The following is a 17,740-nucleotide window of genomic DNA, read 5'->3' on the forward strand; positions in this document are numbered from 1 at the left end:
TTTTTTTTTTTTTTTTCTTCTTTACGCTTGCCACACAAAAACGCTTCTGACAGTTTCCCAACTTTATCGCACCAAACGGATTAGAGTGTGAGACGCACGGCGTGGGACTGCTCCGTCTGGACGAGGAATTAACACAAACATTCCAAGCGAGTCCGCTCATCTGCTTCGAGTTACAGCAACGTCCACGAGTTAAAGGGATAGTTCAGACTGTTTAAAGTGGGACTCTGTGAAAAGTTCTGAGCAATTAATATCTAACCCGTCGTAGATAGGTCTTTGGTGGACCTCAGTTCGGAGTAACAGAGCTTAGTTCTGAACGAGCTGATGAGCTCATGGTTCTAGCGCTCGGACTACAGCTGTTAGCTCAACAATCTGGGCTGTCTACAACAGGTAGGATGTTGATTGTTCCCAACCTTTCCACAGAAGAAGAAACAATTTAAACTATGATTTTTTAAGTGTTTCTTTTTGTCTGAATTAGCTCAAACTCATACAAGAAACCCATGTATGCTTTACTTAAAAAAAATAAGATTAAAAATAAACATTAATGAAGAAAATACTGTCATAATTAGGATTACACGATCAATATGGTTCTGTTAGTTTCATCTTTCAGAAGCCGTACATGTAGTACGGCTTTCTGTCCAGCAAGATGTGCTGCAGTCCAGAGTATTCTCCTTCAGTGAAAGTCGGACAGCTTCTCCTCAGCAACACGGAAAAACTAAGTCAAGTCAGGAGGATGCGTGCTTCTTCAGGAGCTGGTTTTAGCCGACAGGACGTTGTTTTCAAAGTGTCCCTTGTTGGTGATGTTCCCTGCTGGGAAATACCTGGCCACCACAAAGGACGAGCCGTCTGAGGCAGAGGCCTTCCCGACACCCAGCTTTTTGCTGCTCTTCCACACCATGGCCGTGAAGTGACCTGTGCACGAAAGACGTCAGAAGTAAAAAAAGAAGGAATGAAAAAGAGAAAAACACAGGAGAGGACGAGAGGGAAACGTGCCATTTCAACATGCCTGCAGATGAGTGCTCAGGCTCTTGAGTTCGTCTAAACATTTACAAAAAGGAGGAATTTTTATTCTAAACTTCTCTTAATGCCTGCTCAGTTCAGTTTCGTCTTTATTGCCCACCTGCAAAAAGTGAAGTCGAATAAAAATGTTTTTACCCGCATGTGTGTTCATTTGTCTGTACATTTAGCAAAATATCTCATAAACCACCGGATGAATTTTAATGACGCTTTCAGGAAATAATCATTGGATGCACCTATACAAGTGATTAAGATTTGGAGACAATTTGATGCAAGATGGTCGCCACAGCCAACTGACCTCAGAAAACACAAAAGTAGCTACAGTTCTGTCAAGTTTGCAGACACAGTGCTAAGATGTTGTGCCGTTGTAGCTGAGAGCCATTCGCAACACATACTCCAAGTGCTACTCGTTGTGTGACATCTTTACCTAAAACGTTAGCCATTACCTGTTGGAGCCATCCCCCTTTTGTCTGTTAGCAAAATATATCATAAACCACTGGACGGATATTATTGCCACTTTCAGAAAGTCGTTACAGATCTTACATCTACAACTGATTAGGTTTTGGAGTCTAATTCAAGATAGTGACCGCAGATAATCGACCGTAGCAAACACAAAAAGAGCTAATACTCAATCAGTTTAACAGATGCTGAGCTAAAGTTTTGTGTGGTAGAAGCTGGGAGTCATTCACAACACATTCCCCGAGCATGACCATCTTGTGATATCACACGAGGTCCTGCATGACATATTTTCAAAACAGACACCGGTCTGTCATTATGCCTTTAATTAGCCATCAGGAAATGAATCAGTCACCATCTGCTTCCTGTGTAATTAAAGTCACATCAATTCACAGAATCTGGTGGCTGAGGTTTACAGGAAACCATCAGGGGTTACCCAGAGCAGACTGGACCAGGTACACGGGTTCAGGAGTGATGGATTTATGACTGTCGCCCCCCCCTGGATGATCAGGCGGCCACACACTGACGTTAGCACCAGGATAACAACAAACGTCCTCCGACGCCCACGTGTCAGTGTGACACCCAGAGAGCAGACGTGACGACGAGCCAACGGGAAAAAACGACAGAATGAAGAACAGCAAGTGACAGATAAACTGAGACAAGAGAGGAAGAGGAGGAGGAGGAGACAAGACAAAACATGAGGCGGCAATTCGCTAGTGTGAATCTCACCCGTGCCCGAGGAGAATCCGGGCCGGCTGAAGTTGTATTTTTTCACTTCGTCGTACCAGCGATCCGCCACGTCCTTCCCTGCGAAGACAAACGGTCGTGGCATCAGTTCGGAGGACAATCAGATCCATCATGTGTCAAGAGTTGTAATCAGAGGGGCAAATTCCTCCTGAGCACAGGCATTTTATGTTGCTCCTAGTTTGTCACTGAATATTAACCTGTTTCATCAATATTTAGCCTGTGTGGAGATATTTGTGCAGTGAGTCATGATGACTGAAGTGGAGGACAAATAGACTCCAGCTGTTCGGCTGCAGTGACCGACAGTCAGCTGCTTTAGGCCTCGCAGACAAGACTAATGTTCCGTGTCCACAGAATATAGAATCTTTAATTATCTTTGCTTCTTTTAATCAAAGAAAATATGTCTACGCGATATAAAAAGCATCACAGAATTACTACAAAGCTTAAACACAAGTGTTGTGTCAATAAAGTGGTTCATAAACAAGTTTGTGCAACCTGATTGGTCATATGAGGCCCACGCCAGGTTTTCTCCACAGCTCCCCCTGCTGGACTCCTCGCTGTGTTTCAGGATTCTTGTGCTTGCCAGACTTTCAGCATAACTGGGAAAGGAGATAAAGTTGGTCATTTTCTTTACAGCTTTACTACAACTGGAAACATCCTCACCTAGGATGTATGGAGCATATTTAATCAGACACCTCCAAAGGCAAAAGCGGAGACATGTCTTTGTGTTTTTGCCTGTGTCTGTGTGTGGTTTGTCTGTTAGCAAAATAACTCACAGATCACTAAATGGATTTTAATGAAACGTTCAAGAAGTAATAACTGGGTTGAGATCTACAACTGATTAAACTTTGGAGCCAACCCAATTCAAGATGGCCACCAAAGGTAAACAATCTTGCCAAACACAAAACTGTCTATAACTCAGCCAATTGAATAGATGTTGAGTTAAAATCTGGTGTGGTAACAGATGAGAAAAAGATTTTTTTTTTTTTTTTTTTTTACAGATAATCATATTAAGTGATCTTGCACACTTGCTCCAACCATGGCTGACATTTAACAACTCGGTTAGAGTTTTTGGATTTGTCCGGGTCAGTGGGTTGTGTGAAGCCGCAAAGCAAAATCTTGGAAATTGAGTCTGGCAAAACAACTTTAACTTCTAAGGGTAACAAAAGGGTTTTACATAAGCTTTGATATTTTTATTTATTTATTTTAAAAGCCATGTTTTTCAGCTAAAATGAGCCACAGTCTTAAACAACAAATCACATTTAAAAAAAAAAAATTGCAGGTGGACAAAAATGACAACAATTATGCTTTTATCTACAAAAATCTGCTTTTGAGGGGAACAGAGTTCAAACTCACTACGACACCATGATCTTGACACTAGACAAGTTGATTTTTGAATGATTTTATTTTCTTTAATCCCCTTGAAATGTCAATGAATGAATGTACTCTGATGTTAAATTTGGTGAACCAATAAAGATATTTGTTCTGTTTGATGAAGCTAAAATCACAGCGTCAGCTGAAATTGCTGGTTTTGTTTTTTTTTGTTTGTTTTTTTCCCAGTCGACCCATTTTAGCATCACTGCTCAGACGGCAGCTTTCCAATATTTTGACTCTTACAATTTCAAAACGTGTAAACTTCTTCAAAGAATATTCTACAATCACTGAAGAGGCATACGGCAAACTGATAAAAGTACCTTTAGATTTAAAACAGAGCTAATTTAAAGGTTTTCCGACTCATCGAGAAAAATGGGGCCCATTTTAGCTGAATTCACCCTACTTTTCAAGAAATGCTTATTTTGGTCCATAAATGAGATGTAGCAGCACTTTCCACATCACGTGCTTAACGGCACACGAGTAATTGGTACCCGCAGTTGTCCCGGAGCTTCCCCGCTGCTCTGCTTTAAGTGCAGAAGATGCTCATTAGGTTTAACTGACAGAGAGAGAAATTAATGTTTGTAATGTTTGCGCTCGCGTAGATGGATTCCTCCACGTTCCTTCAGCTTTCATTAACAAATGAAGGGAAAACCCAATCCTACAGGTTCTCTTGTGTGAGACTTTACTGGTAATTATAAAACTGTCCTTCAGTCACAAAGCTGGCTCTGAGAAAACTCGACATGCAAACGGTATAGCTGTGGTCGACAAATTGTGTCATTTGTACTTCTTTTGGTCATTTATTTCAAGAAAACTGTTACTTCAATTAAAATAATAATAAAAAAAGATAATTATTCTAACACACGCCGATGTAAAGGAAAACCCAGAGGCGTCACCAGATATTCTTACATGCATAATCTATCAGTTAGGGTTAGGTTAAAACATTTCAGGACCCGCTGAATGGATTCGAAAGAAACTTCTATACTTCTTTACCCTGTGGAGTCAAACCTGGCTACAACTCAGTCTGTTTTACAGATACTGACCTAAAATTTAGTTTGGTAGTGGCCGAGAGTCATACCCAACACAAACTCTGAGCACTAATAGATCATGTTAGCTCTTTGTTTAAAACAGTAGGCAAGATGCATTCCTTTAAGGAATGCTAGTTTCAATTATAAATACAAATTAAGGAGAGAGGAGAAGCTATAACTTGTGAAGTACTGACAGCGCTCTTCTCAATTAGTAACATCAGCTGTAAAATTAAGAAAAACAAAAGTAGGCCTACTTCACAACTCCCATACTGCAGCATTTTCAAATATACTGTATTTGACAAAAAAAAAAAATAAAACTCCTGGTTTTGGTGCACAACTCCAGTGCAGAGGTGCCCCTTGTCCTAATTTCTGTCGAAAAATGATTCTGATTGCAAAATTTTGTTCAAAATTTGAACAAATCTGTCACAGAAACAGTTGCAACGCGACGGCCCGATTTTGTTTTCACAGCTCAGCAGAAACTCAAACGTTTACCTAAAGGGTGTTCACAGAATCTGAAACAAATCCCAAACCTTTAAAATCTGATTCATAATGTTTGTTTAGGTCTTTAACTATCAGCAGGGTGCTATAAAAGTACTCTAGCTTGTTTCAAGTGTTACTGATAATCCTACCAAGCATTACCTGCTGGAAATAAATTCAGATTTAAGCTAAATGGTGCACATCCATATGTGAGCAAATGAACCGAGAAGCTCTTAAATAGTTGTATCCATCCTTTCTAACAACACTAATTAGGTTTACAGAAGACTTAGGAGAGTCAATTAACATCTTTAAATTTGTTTGGTGTTAATGACCTGAAAGGTTTCACTGAAATACAGATTCATTTCACTTAATTGGAATAACAGTTTAATGCAGCTGCAGAATTATCAATCTAACGTGTAATCAGAGCCCAGATATATAACATGTTGTGGTTATTGTATTCGACAGGCTCAGCTGGAGTTGTCACAGTTATCCACTGAACTCTGACAATGACTGATTTACAGAGTCCCTGCTCATTAGGTTTATAATTTGATCTGTGTGTGTGTGCAGTGAGTTAACCCACCGGGCAGCTTCTCTGCTCAGCTTTCTGCTCAGCTTCAGCGGAGGAGTCTGATGCTTCCTCCTGTACTCATTATGGCTCTGCAGCAGCTCCTCCTCAAACTGCTTCGATGCTGAGAGGACAAGAGGGACACGGACAGTAGGACACTCTCTGACAAGCGGGAGACACGTCGGTACGACGGGGGAAACTCATGCGTGACCTCAGAGCTGAATGTGCAGACCGTCTGACCTCAGACCGAGGTAAGAAAGCACCATACAGATCATCTCCCCCCCCCAACAGAAAACCCCCTCTCCACCGCCTGGTGCCTGTCACTCAGAGGCCTTTTCACAAGTCCAACAATCTCCAGGGAGCTCGCACAATAGGCGCATTCAGATATTCGAGTAGAGACAAGCGGAGTGCAGATGTTGTCGGTGTTTAGATATGTTGCAAGAATCAGGGTTTATAAAGATCAGACAGTAAAGCTAAGGAAAAATGTGAAACTTGCGTGGGAAAATAAACAAGACAGAACACAGAAATCTACAAGTAGAAATGTCCAACTCAGGCAAAAACAAATGATAAGATAAGTTAAATCAATTGTTCCTGTCCTCCACTCACCTGATTTCCCCATGATGGTGACACTCTGTATCCTTTTGTGAGTTCTGTTGTCCTGAGTGCAGTCAGCCTATTTTCTGTCTCTCCTTGGCTTTCAATTTGCCCCGACTTTTCTTTAAGCTCTGGGCTCTAAAACAGCGACTAGCACGTTCATTTCAAGCTCCCTCATTCTACAATAACAAAAGTTTAGTTAAGTTCCCCTTTTACAGATTCTTCCTTAGAGATCATTGTACAACTGAGTTCATTCACAATAACCTGCCTGCCTCTTTCTCTTTCTCTCTCTCTCTCTTTCTCTCTCTCTCTCTCACACACACACCTTTATCTGCAGGCCCTGAACTATCTTTATAGCCCAGAGGAGCACACACCCACTGTTATTCCTTGTCTGAAAATGAAAAGGGGAGCCTCTTTAGCCACATAGTCAGTCACTGGTGACATCATCTCTGAGAGACACGTGCCCATATATGGACATAACCACATGACCTTTTTTTTCCCCCATTCCTATCTATAATGACAGCCTTTTCCTGGATAATGTGCAATAAGAAGAAAAAAAAACTTTGTTCACTTATCTCAATAAATAAGTTAAAGACAATACTCTCAAATATAAAGAGGAGACCCTATTCGCCATCCTGAATGAAAAAAGGTAATGATTGAGCAAAATGCTTCCTGGATCTGACATGATGCAGGAAGAGAAAGAAAAAATAAAAAACATCACTATTCATCACCCTGCAGAACAGGTTTCTGCTGCTTGTTTTGTCGGTTTGAGGTATGCTCTCTCCTGTTCATTATTGGCACTTTTGAGATGCTTTATTTATCATTTCGGAATAAATAAATGACACTAGATTTAAAAAAAAAAAAAGAAGGCAAGAATTGTTTCTCAGAACAGAGTATGTCATATTTCATTTTACATCTCATAATTCAGTCCGACACAAATTGTCTCTGCATGTTTTATAGGCTGTCATTCCTGTGATTAATGTAGATATATAAAAAAAAGCTTCTTATATCTTTGTAGTTTATGTGCATCATTGTGTCAGCAATGCACAAAAAGGAGCTTTGAGCTGCTTCTTGGGAAACAATAAACAGCTGAATAGTTCATTCTCAAGCAGTCAGGGATTTTGGTCGAAGTAGATAAACCACGAAATAAAAAAAAAAAGACTGATTCTGTTCTTGGTTTATCGATGAAATTCTTGCACATTTTTACTTCCTGTAAATGAATTGTGTACTGTTTGTTTTGGAGGCAAACTCTTCTGGTCTCTGATTTGGGGACTGGGATGGGCCATCTGTTTTTTTTTTTAATTTAATGTTACCCCTACACTGATATACAAGACATACTAGCTAAAAAGTATTTGGCAAAAGGCACACTATTGGGCATGTTTAAAGATGAAGGAGATGGGATAAGGACAATCTGTATTGCTGAATGTTGTGGTGTTAGTAGATTCTTTCTGGAGACTTTGGCTGAGAGGCCTCGAACAACCCAGATGAAAGCACAGAGGCGGAACTGTAATGATATTTAAAGATTTAAGAAACAATATTATAAACCACACAATCAGGTGTTTGCTAAATGAGCATAAAGGAAAGATTTTCTCACCAAGAAATGTAGGTGTTCTCTTATTGTTCACCCCCAATCCATGCCAACAATTCCGGCAGTGTTAAAACACAGGAGTCTGTTGTGCAACGTATCGATCAAGACCTTTGTTCGGGTCGTTTGCTTCCATGATTTTAAGTCAAGTTTCACTTTCCGTTTTGGCTCTGTGTTTTGAACTGAGATGCTCTTGCTCAAGTGCAACACTGTGTGGTTTTATTGGGCAGTTTAAAGCTGAAAGTACTGATGCAGAAAATGAGAACAAAATTGTTCTGACATGCTGAAAAACAACTGACGTGACGAAAACCAAAACCTAAAAAACGAAAAGCTAGCATTCCTTAAAAGAATGCATACGGCCTTGGAGTGCTTGGAGTATATGATGGGGATCACTCTCTGCTACTACCACACCAAAGTTTAGCTCAATGTACATAACACTGACTTTTTGAGTTTGCTAAGGTTGATTAGCTGTGGCAGCCATTTTGAATCAGGCTGAATTGTAGATGTACATTCAGTACATCTACTGAATGTACTGTGCTCTGATAGTTTTCTTAAAATCCTTCCACTGGTTTTTGAGATATTCTGCTAACAGACAGACCAATGGACACACAGACACAGAAAGGTACATTATCACCCATTTTTCATGACTGTATTCAATAACAGCATGGCAGGAACACTAAACTGATGAATACATTTTATGTACAGAGAAATACAAGTTTGTAAAGAATTAGCCATCTTTGCAGGGTGGAAATTTGATCATCTTTCTTTATCAGTCACTTTGTGTTGGGTATTTATTATCTGATTCATGATCATTCTTTTCTCACATTGGTATTTAGCTGAGTTTCGTTCTCAGCAAAAACACAAAACAAATCTATCACACAAGATTCTGATAAATACAAATGATCGGCTTGTGTTTGATCATACGGCATTTAGCTTGACGTGCAGCATCACAGGGCATGGGCAAACTGTCGCCGAGTGTTTCCTCTTTGTGGCACTTTTCCTGTCCTGGCAGCTGATACAGGATTTCATGCTGCCACTGCAATAAATCATAATCCTAAAGACAGCTTCTTAAACGAGTCAGCCACTAAACTGCATGTAAATGTGCAGCGTAGGCGTAAGAAGTCCTCCTTCAGAATCAGTGAAGCCAAATCATGAATCATTGTTTCGAGCTCTGGGAACGCGGGCTAAAATTAAAGGCCTAGCACTCGCCAAAGGAATGCATATCACCCACGGGACTTTCACGCCAGAGATTTCAACAGAAAATAATTTATGACAAGAAGTGACAGAAGTTTTAGCTGTTTTGGTCAAACCTTGTAAGTGATAATCTCAGGAGATGTTGTGAGATCTCTTGAGATATATTGGCACTTAGAGGATATGTTGTGAATGACACTCAGCTACTACCTCACCAAACTTTAGTTTGATATCTGTAAGTTGAGTTATAGCCATTTTTGTGTTAGCTAAGGTCAATTAGCTGTGGCAGCCATCTTAAATTGGAGTGACTTCAAATGTTAATCAGTTGTAGACTGACATTTGATGACTACTCTATTAGAGATTCGTTAAAATTTGTCCAGTGGTTTATGAGATATTTTGCTAACAGACACACAATTGAACACATGCACACGTAGACATGGGCAAAAACAATACTGCCTTTTGCCTTTTGCCTTTTTGCAATGGGTGTTAAACACAAGGAGTTCAGTTTTCTGCTCCAGTCTATGATTCTTTAAGTGTAATTTCCCAGCCTGCCACTAGGTGGGACTGTTAACAAAGACATTCGGGGTTATTAGTCAAAGTAAATGAATGGCCTCCTGGTTTCATAATGTGAGTGACATGATGGGATTCATGTGAAAAGTCAGGGCACTTGATTTCTCATTAGCTGGATATTGCTATCTTAGCAAATTGATTTTGTCCTCGCCTCCCACCGCCATCTGCACCGTGATGGGAGCGGACAGCTGCAGGAAGACATTTACAGAGTGGTCCCGAGACTCTCGAAACTTCCCAGCCATACATCTTAATTCCTACTAATTGTGGAAGGTGTGTGTCTGAGTGTGCCGGCCGGGTGTGTGTGAGAGTGTGCGCATCTGTGCGTGTGGAGGGAGGGATCCTCGCGTGATTCATGGAGCCCCCTTTTTTTAGAGACAGTGGCGACATTGATCCATGCAGATATTACATCATTTATCTTTTCACATTGGCTATATCTGCGGCGGTTATTGCTTGGCTCTGCTCCCTGTCAGCTGTGACAGCGCTCCCTTCGCTTTTCCTCTCCTCCCAATCACTTTTCCCCACCTCTCTCATCCCCGCCCCCCCCTCCCTCTAATCTGTAATTTTCATTTCTCCCCCCTCACCTGAAGCCTCACTTGTGAAAATCTTCAAGCAGATGTCTCCAAAATTCTTTCTGGGCTAAAAATAAGTTTCATTTCCCTGCTCTGACTGTAGTTGCAATGTAGATTTATGGCAACAGAAATGTGAAATAACTCTTCACTCGGCCTGTAAGTGCACTTGGTTGCATATATTTCTTCTTTAGCTGTCCCGGGAGGAAGGTGAGGACCTTTTAATAACTTCCTACATTCACCTCCATCCTCATTAAGAGCTCTAGTTTGAGCTGGGAGTCAGAGAAAAGTAAGAGGAATGCACTTTTTTTTTTAGTGAGGGAGTTGTCGCTCCAGAATTTGACACATCAAGAGGCCTTTTTATGGTGTCATTAGTGCAACTGTTCCTCCGAGGACAAATGATTCTGCGGGTTAAGAGGAGTTAATCACCTGCCAGTCAAACCTCATCACGCCGCCTCTACGGATGAGCCTCTGTACAAATCTCATCATATTAACAGAGGCCTCAATTAGGCAGACGCTACGGCAGAAAGAAGAGAGTGACAGGGCGAGGAGAGCTACAGCAGAAATAGAAGGAGACAGAGACGGTAAGCAGGAGCTGGACGACTCCTGTCTGACACTAAGCAGCAGAAATGTAATGTCTTAAAAGGCCATCGCAGTCAATAAACTTCCTAATGTGCTTAAAGCAATTACAGTGTCCAGAGAGGAGAAGAGTGCATGCAGGATATTAACCTCAGTAACCCGCTCTATCTTGGGCCGTAATTAAATTATCCTCACATCCTCATTCTAATACACACACACACACACAAAACTTCTGCAGCCACACATTTATGCTTGCTCACAAAGTGTTCGAACTGTGGGGTCTGCTGAGATCAGCCTAAAAAGTAAAAAGTAAATAAACAGAAGAGAGAGAGAAAAGGAGAAAAAACACAAACTAAAGAATAATGCAGGAACATTTAAAGTTTTGTTTAACCTTAATGATTGGCTAGGAATGGGTTATGAAAGTTCTTAGCCTTTTTTCATTGATGTACTGCCTGTAAAAGATTTATTCAGCTGAGCTCGCCCTAACCAGCACAAAGTATTTAGCTTTTTAAAAAAGATATAAAACACAATGTTGAGCCATCGGCGACTGATTGATTAAACTTTGCAACTAATAAACAATAAATATTCATCAATTTAAAGTGAATAGAAAGGTTTTAGAAAAGGTTTGTTCTCAAACTAAAACCATAGCATATTTTATAGACAAATAAACATTTCTTCATGAAAAAAAGAAATCAAAACTTTGCTGAAATCTACTTTTATGTTTAAATGCACATAAACATATATGTCTTGTGCACTTGCCCATCCGAGTTTTCAACAACATTGCTGCTACGCTCCAACCATGCTTCAATTGTTTCTGTTTCCAAGGAGGAAGTGACAGTGATTGACAGGCACTGCCTTGTTGACTGACATGGGGATGAATCAGATGGTTTTACATATACAAAACTTAAATTGAATAGACTACTGATTTTAGATTTGAAAGATTTAATATAAGTGCTTAAGAATTTTTACGCATGGATGCTATATTTCAATATAGTAACGTACCCTTTGGGATGCCTTGAATTACACCCATTTGAGAACCAGTGTAACAGTATAGAAAATACTAAAAACTATTTATTTGTAGGAATTTTGATCGTAATACACTGATAGAAATAAGGAAACTGACAGAACACAAACGAACATGTTGACAGTCACTCCGTTTAACATCCTGAACGCAGGACAGATTTTAATCCAATTTGTAATCAGCGGTTTTATTATAACATCTTCATGTGAGACGTTGAAATTTTCAAATTAATCACAAGTATTGAGTATATATAAATATTTAGTCTAATATATAAAAACAGCTAAGACCGGAGTTAGCAGGCTGTTTCATTGATATTTATTTATAGTTCATTTATAATTCTAAAGTAAATACATTTATTACATCTCTCTTGCTCTGCTCTTTGTAAAGTTAAGAGCCTGAAAAGGTTATGTTAGTAATTAATAAGCTGGGTTAACCTCCATAACGTGCCTGCGCTAGTAGGTGGTGCATATTTCACCTGCTAACATGGTAGCTCTTGTAGCTTGCTGCAAACGCTTCTTTTGAAAAGAGTGTAGAGTGTGGTTTCTGTAGTCGATAAGCTATAACGGACTGGGTTATCTTCCGAATAAAATGTACAACCATCTGACATTGTCATTTTTGCAATGAGCCCTCTTGGTCCTCTTGACACCATGGCTTTTTAACACTGCGCTGAAACCAGTCTCTATTGGTGGCATTTTTGGTTTTTCTATAGCTGTTAATGCAAACCTGCCATTTGTCTTTTAGCACACTGTAAGTCTCCTTCTTTTCTGGGGAATCCAAGTGAAATTACTTTACATTTACTTACTTTAGATGATACTTACTTCATGGAGTAGAAGTATACCTGAGCATTTACCAATCTGGCTTGAACTGAGGTTGTCAGACACTGTTGTTTTGTCGGAATCATCTTCATTTTAGAGACACTTACAGGCTGTCAATGATGGTGGAGTGCAGAATTCTTGAACACTGAGAATAAAAAAAATCTCTATCATTGCAGAGTAATTACCTCTGAACAAATGACAATGTCCTTCCAGCTGAACTGAAAGAGAGACTGTAGAAAAGTGGCAGTTCTTTAATACAGAACTCCCAGACCATCTTAGGAACGATGCTCTTGACAATTTTCTTCTCTTTTGTCTTGCTGTAACAAATTGTTTACTTTTAGTTCCAATAGAATTTTATTTCAGACGCCAAAATATATATTTTTTTCTTTTATTTTGGGTTCATAGGAAGCAGTGCATTAAAGGAATGTCCTCATAATTAACTCATATATATGTGTCTCGTGTTTGGCTTTATTTGCAAGTGCTAATTTTTCTCAGGAAATGTCCAAGTGCAAAGTTAATGAGGTTGCAGCCTTTGTTTGCTCTTCTTCACTTGTTTGTGCTCATTTTCCTCTCTCCTTTCAGTTTGCTCAGACACTTTGGTGATCCTCTTTGACATTTTGACCCCACAGCTTCCTGTCTCTTCTTCCCTCCCGTCTTCTCCCCTGTATTATGTAGATTCAAATTCAAATATGTCCAAGTTGTAAGACTAATAAGCTCTCCACACTGATTTGATGCCATTTAATAGTTGTCAAATAAAATGTATTTTTTGTTGTTTTTTTCTGCAGAGGCAGAGGGGAAATCTCAGCACAATGGACCCTAATTATTGCTTCTGAAAATAACTAGCACCCTGAAGCAAAGAGCACAGGGCCCCTGGATGGAGCTTTTCTCAGCATCTGGGGCAGCTTTTGTGGTTGGGAGGGGCTGCACGCTAATTTTCTGTTTCTGGATGATGACTCTTGGGCTCATTTTGTAGTTAAATAATGGTTTCCTGACCTTGCTTTGGGACTTCTGTTGTGTTGGTCCAGGACAAATGACTAAAACAGCTGTTAATTTTGAATATGATTGTTCTTATCATTTTACTGTATCTATGTGTGTGTGTATACTTGGTTTTTGTTATTTTTTAGGACTTTTTCTGGTATCCTTATGGGGACCAAAACTCGACTCTAAAATGGTGGAACCTCATTGAGTTTAGGTTAGGATAAGGGTCAGTGTTAGGCTACAGAAATGGAGGAAAGTCAGTACAATGGCCTAATAAGGACAGAAATATAAAAAGTGTGTGTGTGAGTGTGTCTGAGATGTGTGGTTTTTGTCCAGGTGGGCATTGTTTGTCATGCTGAGGAGGTCTCAAATACAGGAGCTGTCTGGAAAGAGGATGTTAGTCCATCAGGAAACTGTCAACCATGCTCTGACACACACACACTCACCAACACACTCAGATATAACTGCTAACATCGACAGAACAAAAGATTTTTCTTCTTGCAGTCCCTGTGAGTCTGCTCCATCAGTGCATGCATGCAAATACAAGAACGAACTCTGCATATGGACACACCTGCATGCATGCCTTTACATATGATTTGTCACTTTGCCGTGCTTAAGCTGTCATGAAGTGCAAAGTGGGAGTATTATCAGCTAAGCTGGATACAATCATCTCGAACCGCTTTGCAGCTCTTTCAAAAATTCATGCTTCTCTGTCCTTGAGGTTTTTCAATATCACGTGCTAATGAATAGTTAATAATTAGAATTGTTTCCACTGAGCAGAGTTACATTTCCAACATGCATCATCGCACATTTGAGGAAGTTTCTCAGTGAGTTATCTGGTGTAGAATGATGATGTTAATCAGTACATGCCAAGCTGTATCTGTGCCTCACTCTGCTGCAGCTCAGCGCTGTAAACTGATTATCTTCTCACAGCACTGAGGTAAATGAAGTAGGTAAAGAGAGTGAATGAAAAACGTTTGTTGTGTTAACATCCTGGCATAATTTGCACAGGAATTTTAATCATATTTAAAGGATGTGATCTTTGGCATCATTTTGCCACTTCCCAGCAAATATAAAGATCTTGTCGTATCATAGGAGGCTTTAATAGTTGAGTGAAACTTAATTATTTCTGCTTCATTTTATTTAGCCTTTGCCAAGCCATAATCTGTAGAGACACATAGTGTATGTGACACCAATTAACCTTCGAGTCACTGAGCTACAGGGTGTTGTGGGAGTTAAGCAAAGTCAAAAGGATGCTCAAAATAACACTACGTTGTCAAAAGACGAGGCTAGAACAAGATTTTAAAACCAGTGTGGATTCTTAATGTTCGTTCACAACATTGTGGTGAGGGTGGTTTTTCTGGGGTTTGTGTTTGTGTTGTGAGTACTTCCTGGTAGGCGTGGCCAGACGACTGATTGACGGCTCATCAACTCTCCCTCCTCACCTGCAAGTGATCTGACTAATGGCAAGGACAGATGTATTTAAGGCGGTGGCAGAGACCAGACCAGCGCTGGAGCATTACCTGCTTGTGGTAAAGTCGCTGAGCCTCTGTACTAATAAGATTTGTTATTCTGAGTTTGACTAACTCTGTCTCGCTGTGTGCCTCAGGAATTACCTTCTGCCTCGTGGATCCAGTCTGGTTTCCGTTTTCCCTGAGACCTCTGCTAACGCCTCCCGTGCCTGTCTGTCTGCTTCACTATACCCTCTGGAAGGAATACTCACCACTGGAAGGATTCTCACCCTGGAAGGATTCTCACCCTGGAACCCGAACTCACCACTGCTTGCTTCTCCAAGTGTTGGACCCGCCGCCCTGTCGTAAGGACTTTAAATTCCAACCATTACTTGCCCTTCGTAGGTTCCTTGTGTTTTCACTCCACCATACTTACCGTGTGTTTTGCTTTTTCAGATCCCGACGTTCATCCTGTACATTATTTTTCCTGCACTGTAAATAAATCACTTCCCGGTACACTCCTAGTTTCCTGTGTCTGTTTGCTGCCGGACTGCTCCAAAAATCTTCCCTGGTTTATGACAAACATACACTGAAAAAATAAAGATCCAATTAAAATAAGGTGGGTCAAACTGTGCCTCATGAGCAGCTTCAGTGTCTTATTGCTCAGTTTGGTCAATGAAACTAAAGTAAATAAAACAAATTAATAAAAAATCTAAATAAAAGGGAGCATTATGAGGCCACAGCATATTGTTTTAAAAGAACGTAATGGCATTAGGAAAAAAAAGAAAACGGAAAGATGTTTGGTACCAAACATGCATGTTTTCAGATTGTAATGGACACATAGATGCTTTCATTCAAAAATATTATAGTAAAAAAAAGTGAAGGGTTTCTAATCAAGAAATCCTGATTTTTAATTCCAAAGTGCAATCAGTAAAACTGATTACTGGATTTGTAACTCTTTTCTTTAGCACATTACATTTGTTTTAGTTCTTCATTTCAAAAGGTTTAGCCATGTTTTTAAAAAATATATAAAGCAACCTGGTGTGAGCTACAAGAAAACAATACAGCTTGATTTATGTGCTCCTCTACATGAATGACTATACTTTTCTTGGATAATGGTGTCATCATCACTTATCTGATAATTAAACCAGTGGAAAAAAAAAGCTGATTTTATTTTTGTGATATGAACACATAATGTTATCATCTTCTACATGGTGATGTGTTAAAATGTTAAACCTGGTTAAATAATTATTGGGATGGAACTCTACCAGAGGGATTTAACACCATTCTTTTAAATTACATATTGTGTTTTCATCATCTCAGTAGAAAGCTGTCTGATAGGTGGATTTAAAATCTCTGATATGATTCACGTCTACGCTGTTCAAATCATTTATTGACCCTTCACTTCAGCCTCTATGCATCTCATTCCCTCCTTACAGATAATAAGAAGAATGATGAATCATCTCTTTCCCCATCTCTTTCTACAAAAGCTTTCACTTTCTCAATCACAGGCCTTTAAAATGTTCATTTGTCTGTGTATAAAAAGTTTTTTTTTTCACTCCAACGGTATTCTAATATTCCTCTTCTTGGAACTGTCAGCTGACTCTGCTGAGTCAGATCATATTCTGCAGATGTAGTCATACAGGAGAGTGTTTCTGCTCTGTTTTTTCTTGCATATTCCATAAATGCATGGGCATTATGGGTAAATGTACACTGCCAACCACCATCATGCTCTAACTCACTGATTTTAATGCATAAGTCACAGTGGCCCTTTTTTACAGTATTTTTTTAAGTGGATTTTGACTAAAACTGGAGCTATGAACCCTTCCTGAAAGTTAGTTCGATCTTTTTCGCTTACCAAGTTGAATTAATATGATAATCAGTGGAGCCTGCTCAGTTTACATGTCACAGAGTGTAGGTATGTATTATGTGATTAGCCACTCTGATGCTCAGTTTGAACTTCAGCAAGTTCTCTTCACCACGACTAAATACACTGGGTTGTTGCCAGGTGATTGCCATTGTATGTGCACAAGGGTTAATAACATAAAGACATCAAAAAAGCAAAGAAGACCACAGAAAGGTGGCCCTTCCCTTTGACAAAAGCAGGTTACTCATATTTGCAGGACACATAGTTTGCAGCAAGGTATATAAAAAAGAAAATATAAAAAACATTGCTTTTGAGAGCTATTAGGACATAATATTTAAGTGTCCTTTGGTCCTCGCTTTAAACTTAGATGAATAAATTTCTAGAGCCTCTCTTGTGGGAATCACTGTTAAAGTTGCAGCCATCCGAACAGAAGCCCCGGGTTTCTGTCAAACACTGATGGGCTACACAGAATGCTCTCACACCACAGAGAACAGTATACAGTGTCCACCTCACTCACACACATGCAGACAACACACACACACACACACACACGAGCGAGCTGAGGTGGTAGACAGTCAGTGTGGAGATAGATGGAGGAGGTAAATAGGGGTGTCATGGCAGTGTGATGGAATGAGGCAGAGGAGAATTCATCCTGTGTTTCCTGTAGCCTCTGTCCCCCTGCTGACAGCATCCTGAAATAGGGCCCTCTGTGTCTGTATACAGGTGCTGGTCATAAAATTAGAATATCATGAAAAAGTAGATTGATTTCAGTAATTCCATTTAAAAAGTGAAACTTGTATATTATATTCATACATTACATACAAACTCATATATTTCAAATGTTTATTTCGTTTAATTTTGATGATTA

At 39.7% G+C, this 17,740-nt stretch overlaps 1 protein-coding gene and 1 long non-coding RNA gene across 3 annotated transcripts; one reads left to right on the forward strand and one right to left on the reverse strand.

Annotated features, from left to right (window-relative positions):
* glipr2l (GLI pathogenesis-related 2, like) lies at window positions 1–6,643 on the reverse strand. 2 transcript variants are annotated; one of them, XM_017424951.3, is made up of 5 exons: window positions 6,262–6,643; window positions 5,671–5,779; window positions 2,710–2,813; window positions 2,200–2,277; window positions 1–909 (listed from the first exon to the last, which is right to left on the reverse strand). In XM_017424951.3, exons 1-5 carry the CDS (start codon window positions 6,272–6,274, stop codon window positions 743–745), a joined length of 471 nt encoding a protein of 156 aa, XP_017280440.1. In that variant the 5' UTR covers window positions 6,275–6,643; the 3' UTR covers window positions 1–742. The 2 variants fall into 2 exon arrangements, with proteins under 2 accessions (XP_017280440.1, XP_037836511.1); XM_037980583.1 differs by lacking the exons at window positions 2,200–2,277; window positions 2,710–2,813 and having other exon boundaries at window positions 6,262–6,601.
* A 5,644-nt stretch (window positions 6,644–12,287) lies between these two features.
* Window positions 12,288–15,570, forward strand: LOC119617759. Its single transcript, XR_005234163.1, has 3 exons — window positions 12,288–15,086; window positions 15,164–15,370; window positions 15,462–15,570. It is a non-coding gene; the product is annotated as an uncharacterized LOC119617759 (long non-coding RNA).
* The last annotated feature ends 2,170 nt before the right edge of the window (window positions 15,571–17,740 follow it).

This window comes from Kryptolebias marmoratus, linkage group LG16, assembly GCF_001649575.2.
Source record: "Kryptolebias marmoratus isolate JLee-2015 linkage group LG16, ASM164957v2, whole genome shotgun sequence".
Lineage (NCBI taxonomy): Eukaryota > Metazoa > Chordata > Actinopteri > Cyprinodontiformes > Rivulidae > Kryptolebias > Kryptolebias marmoratus.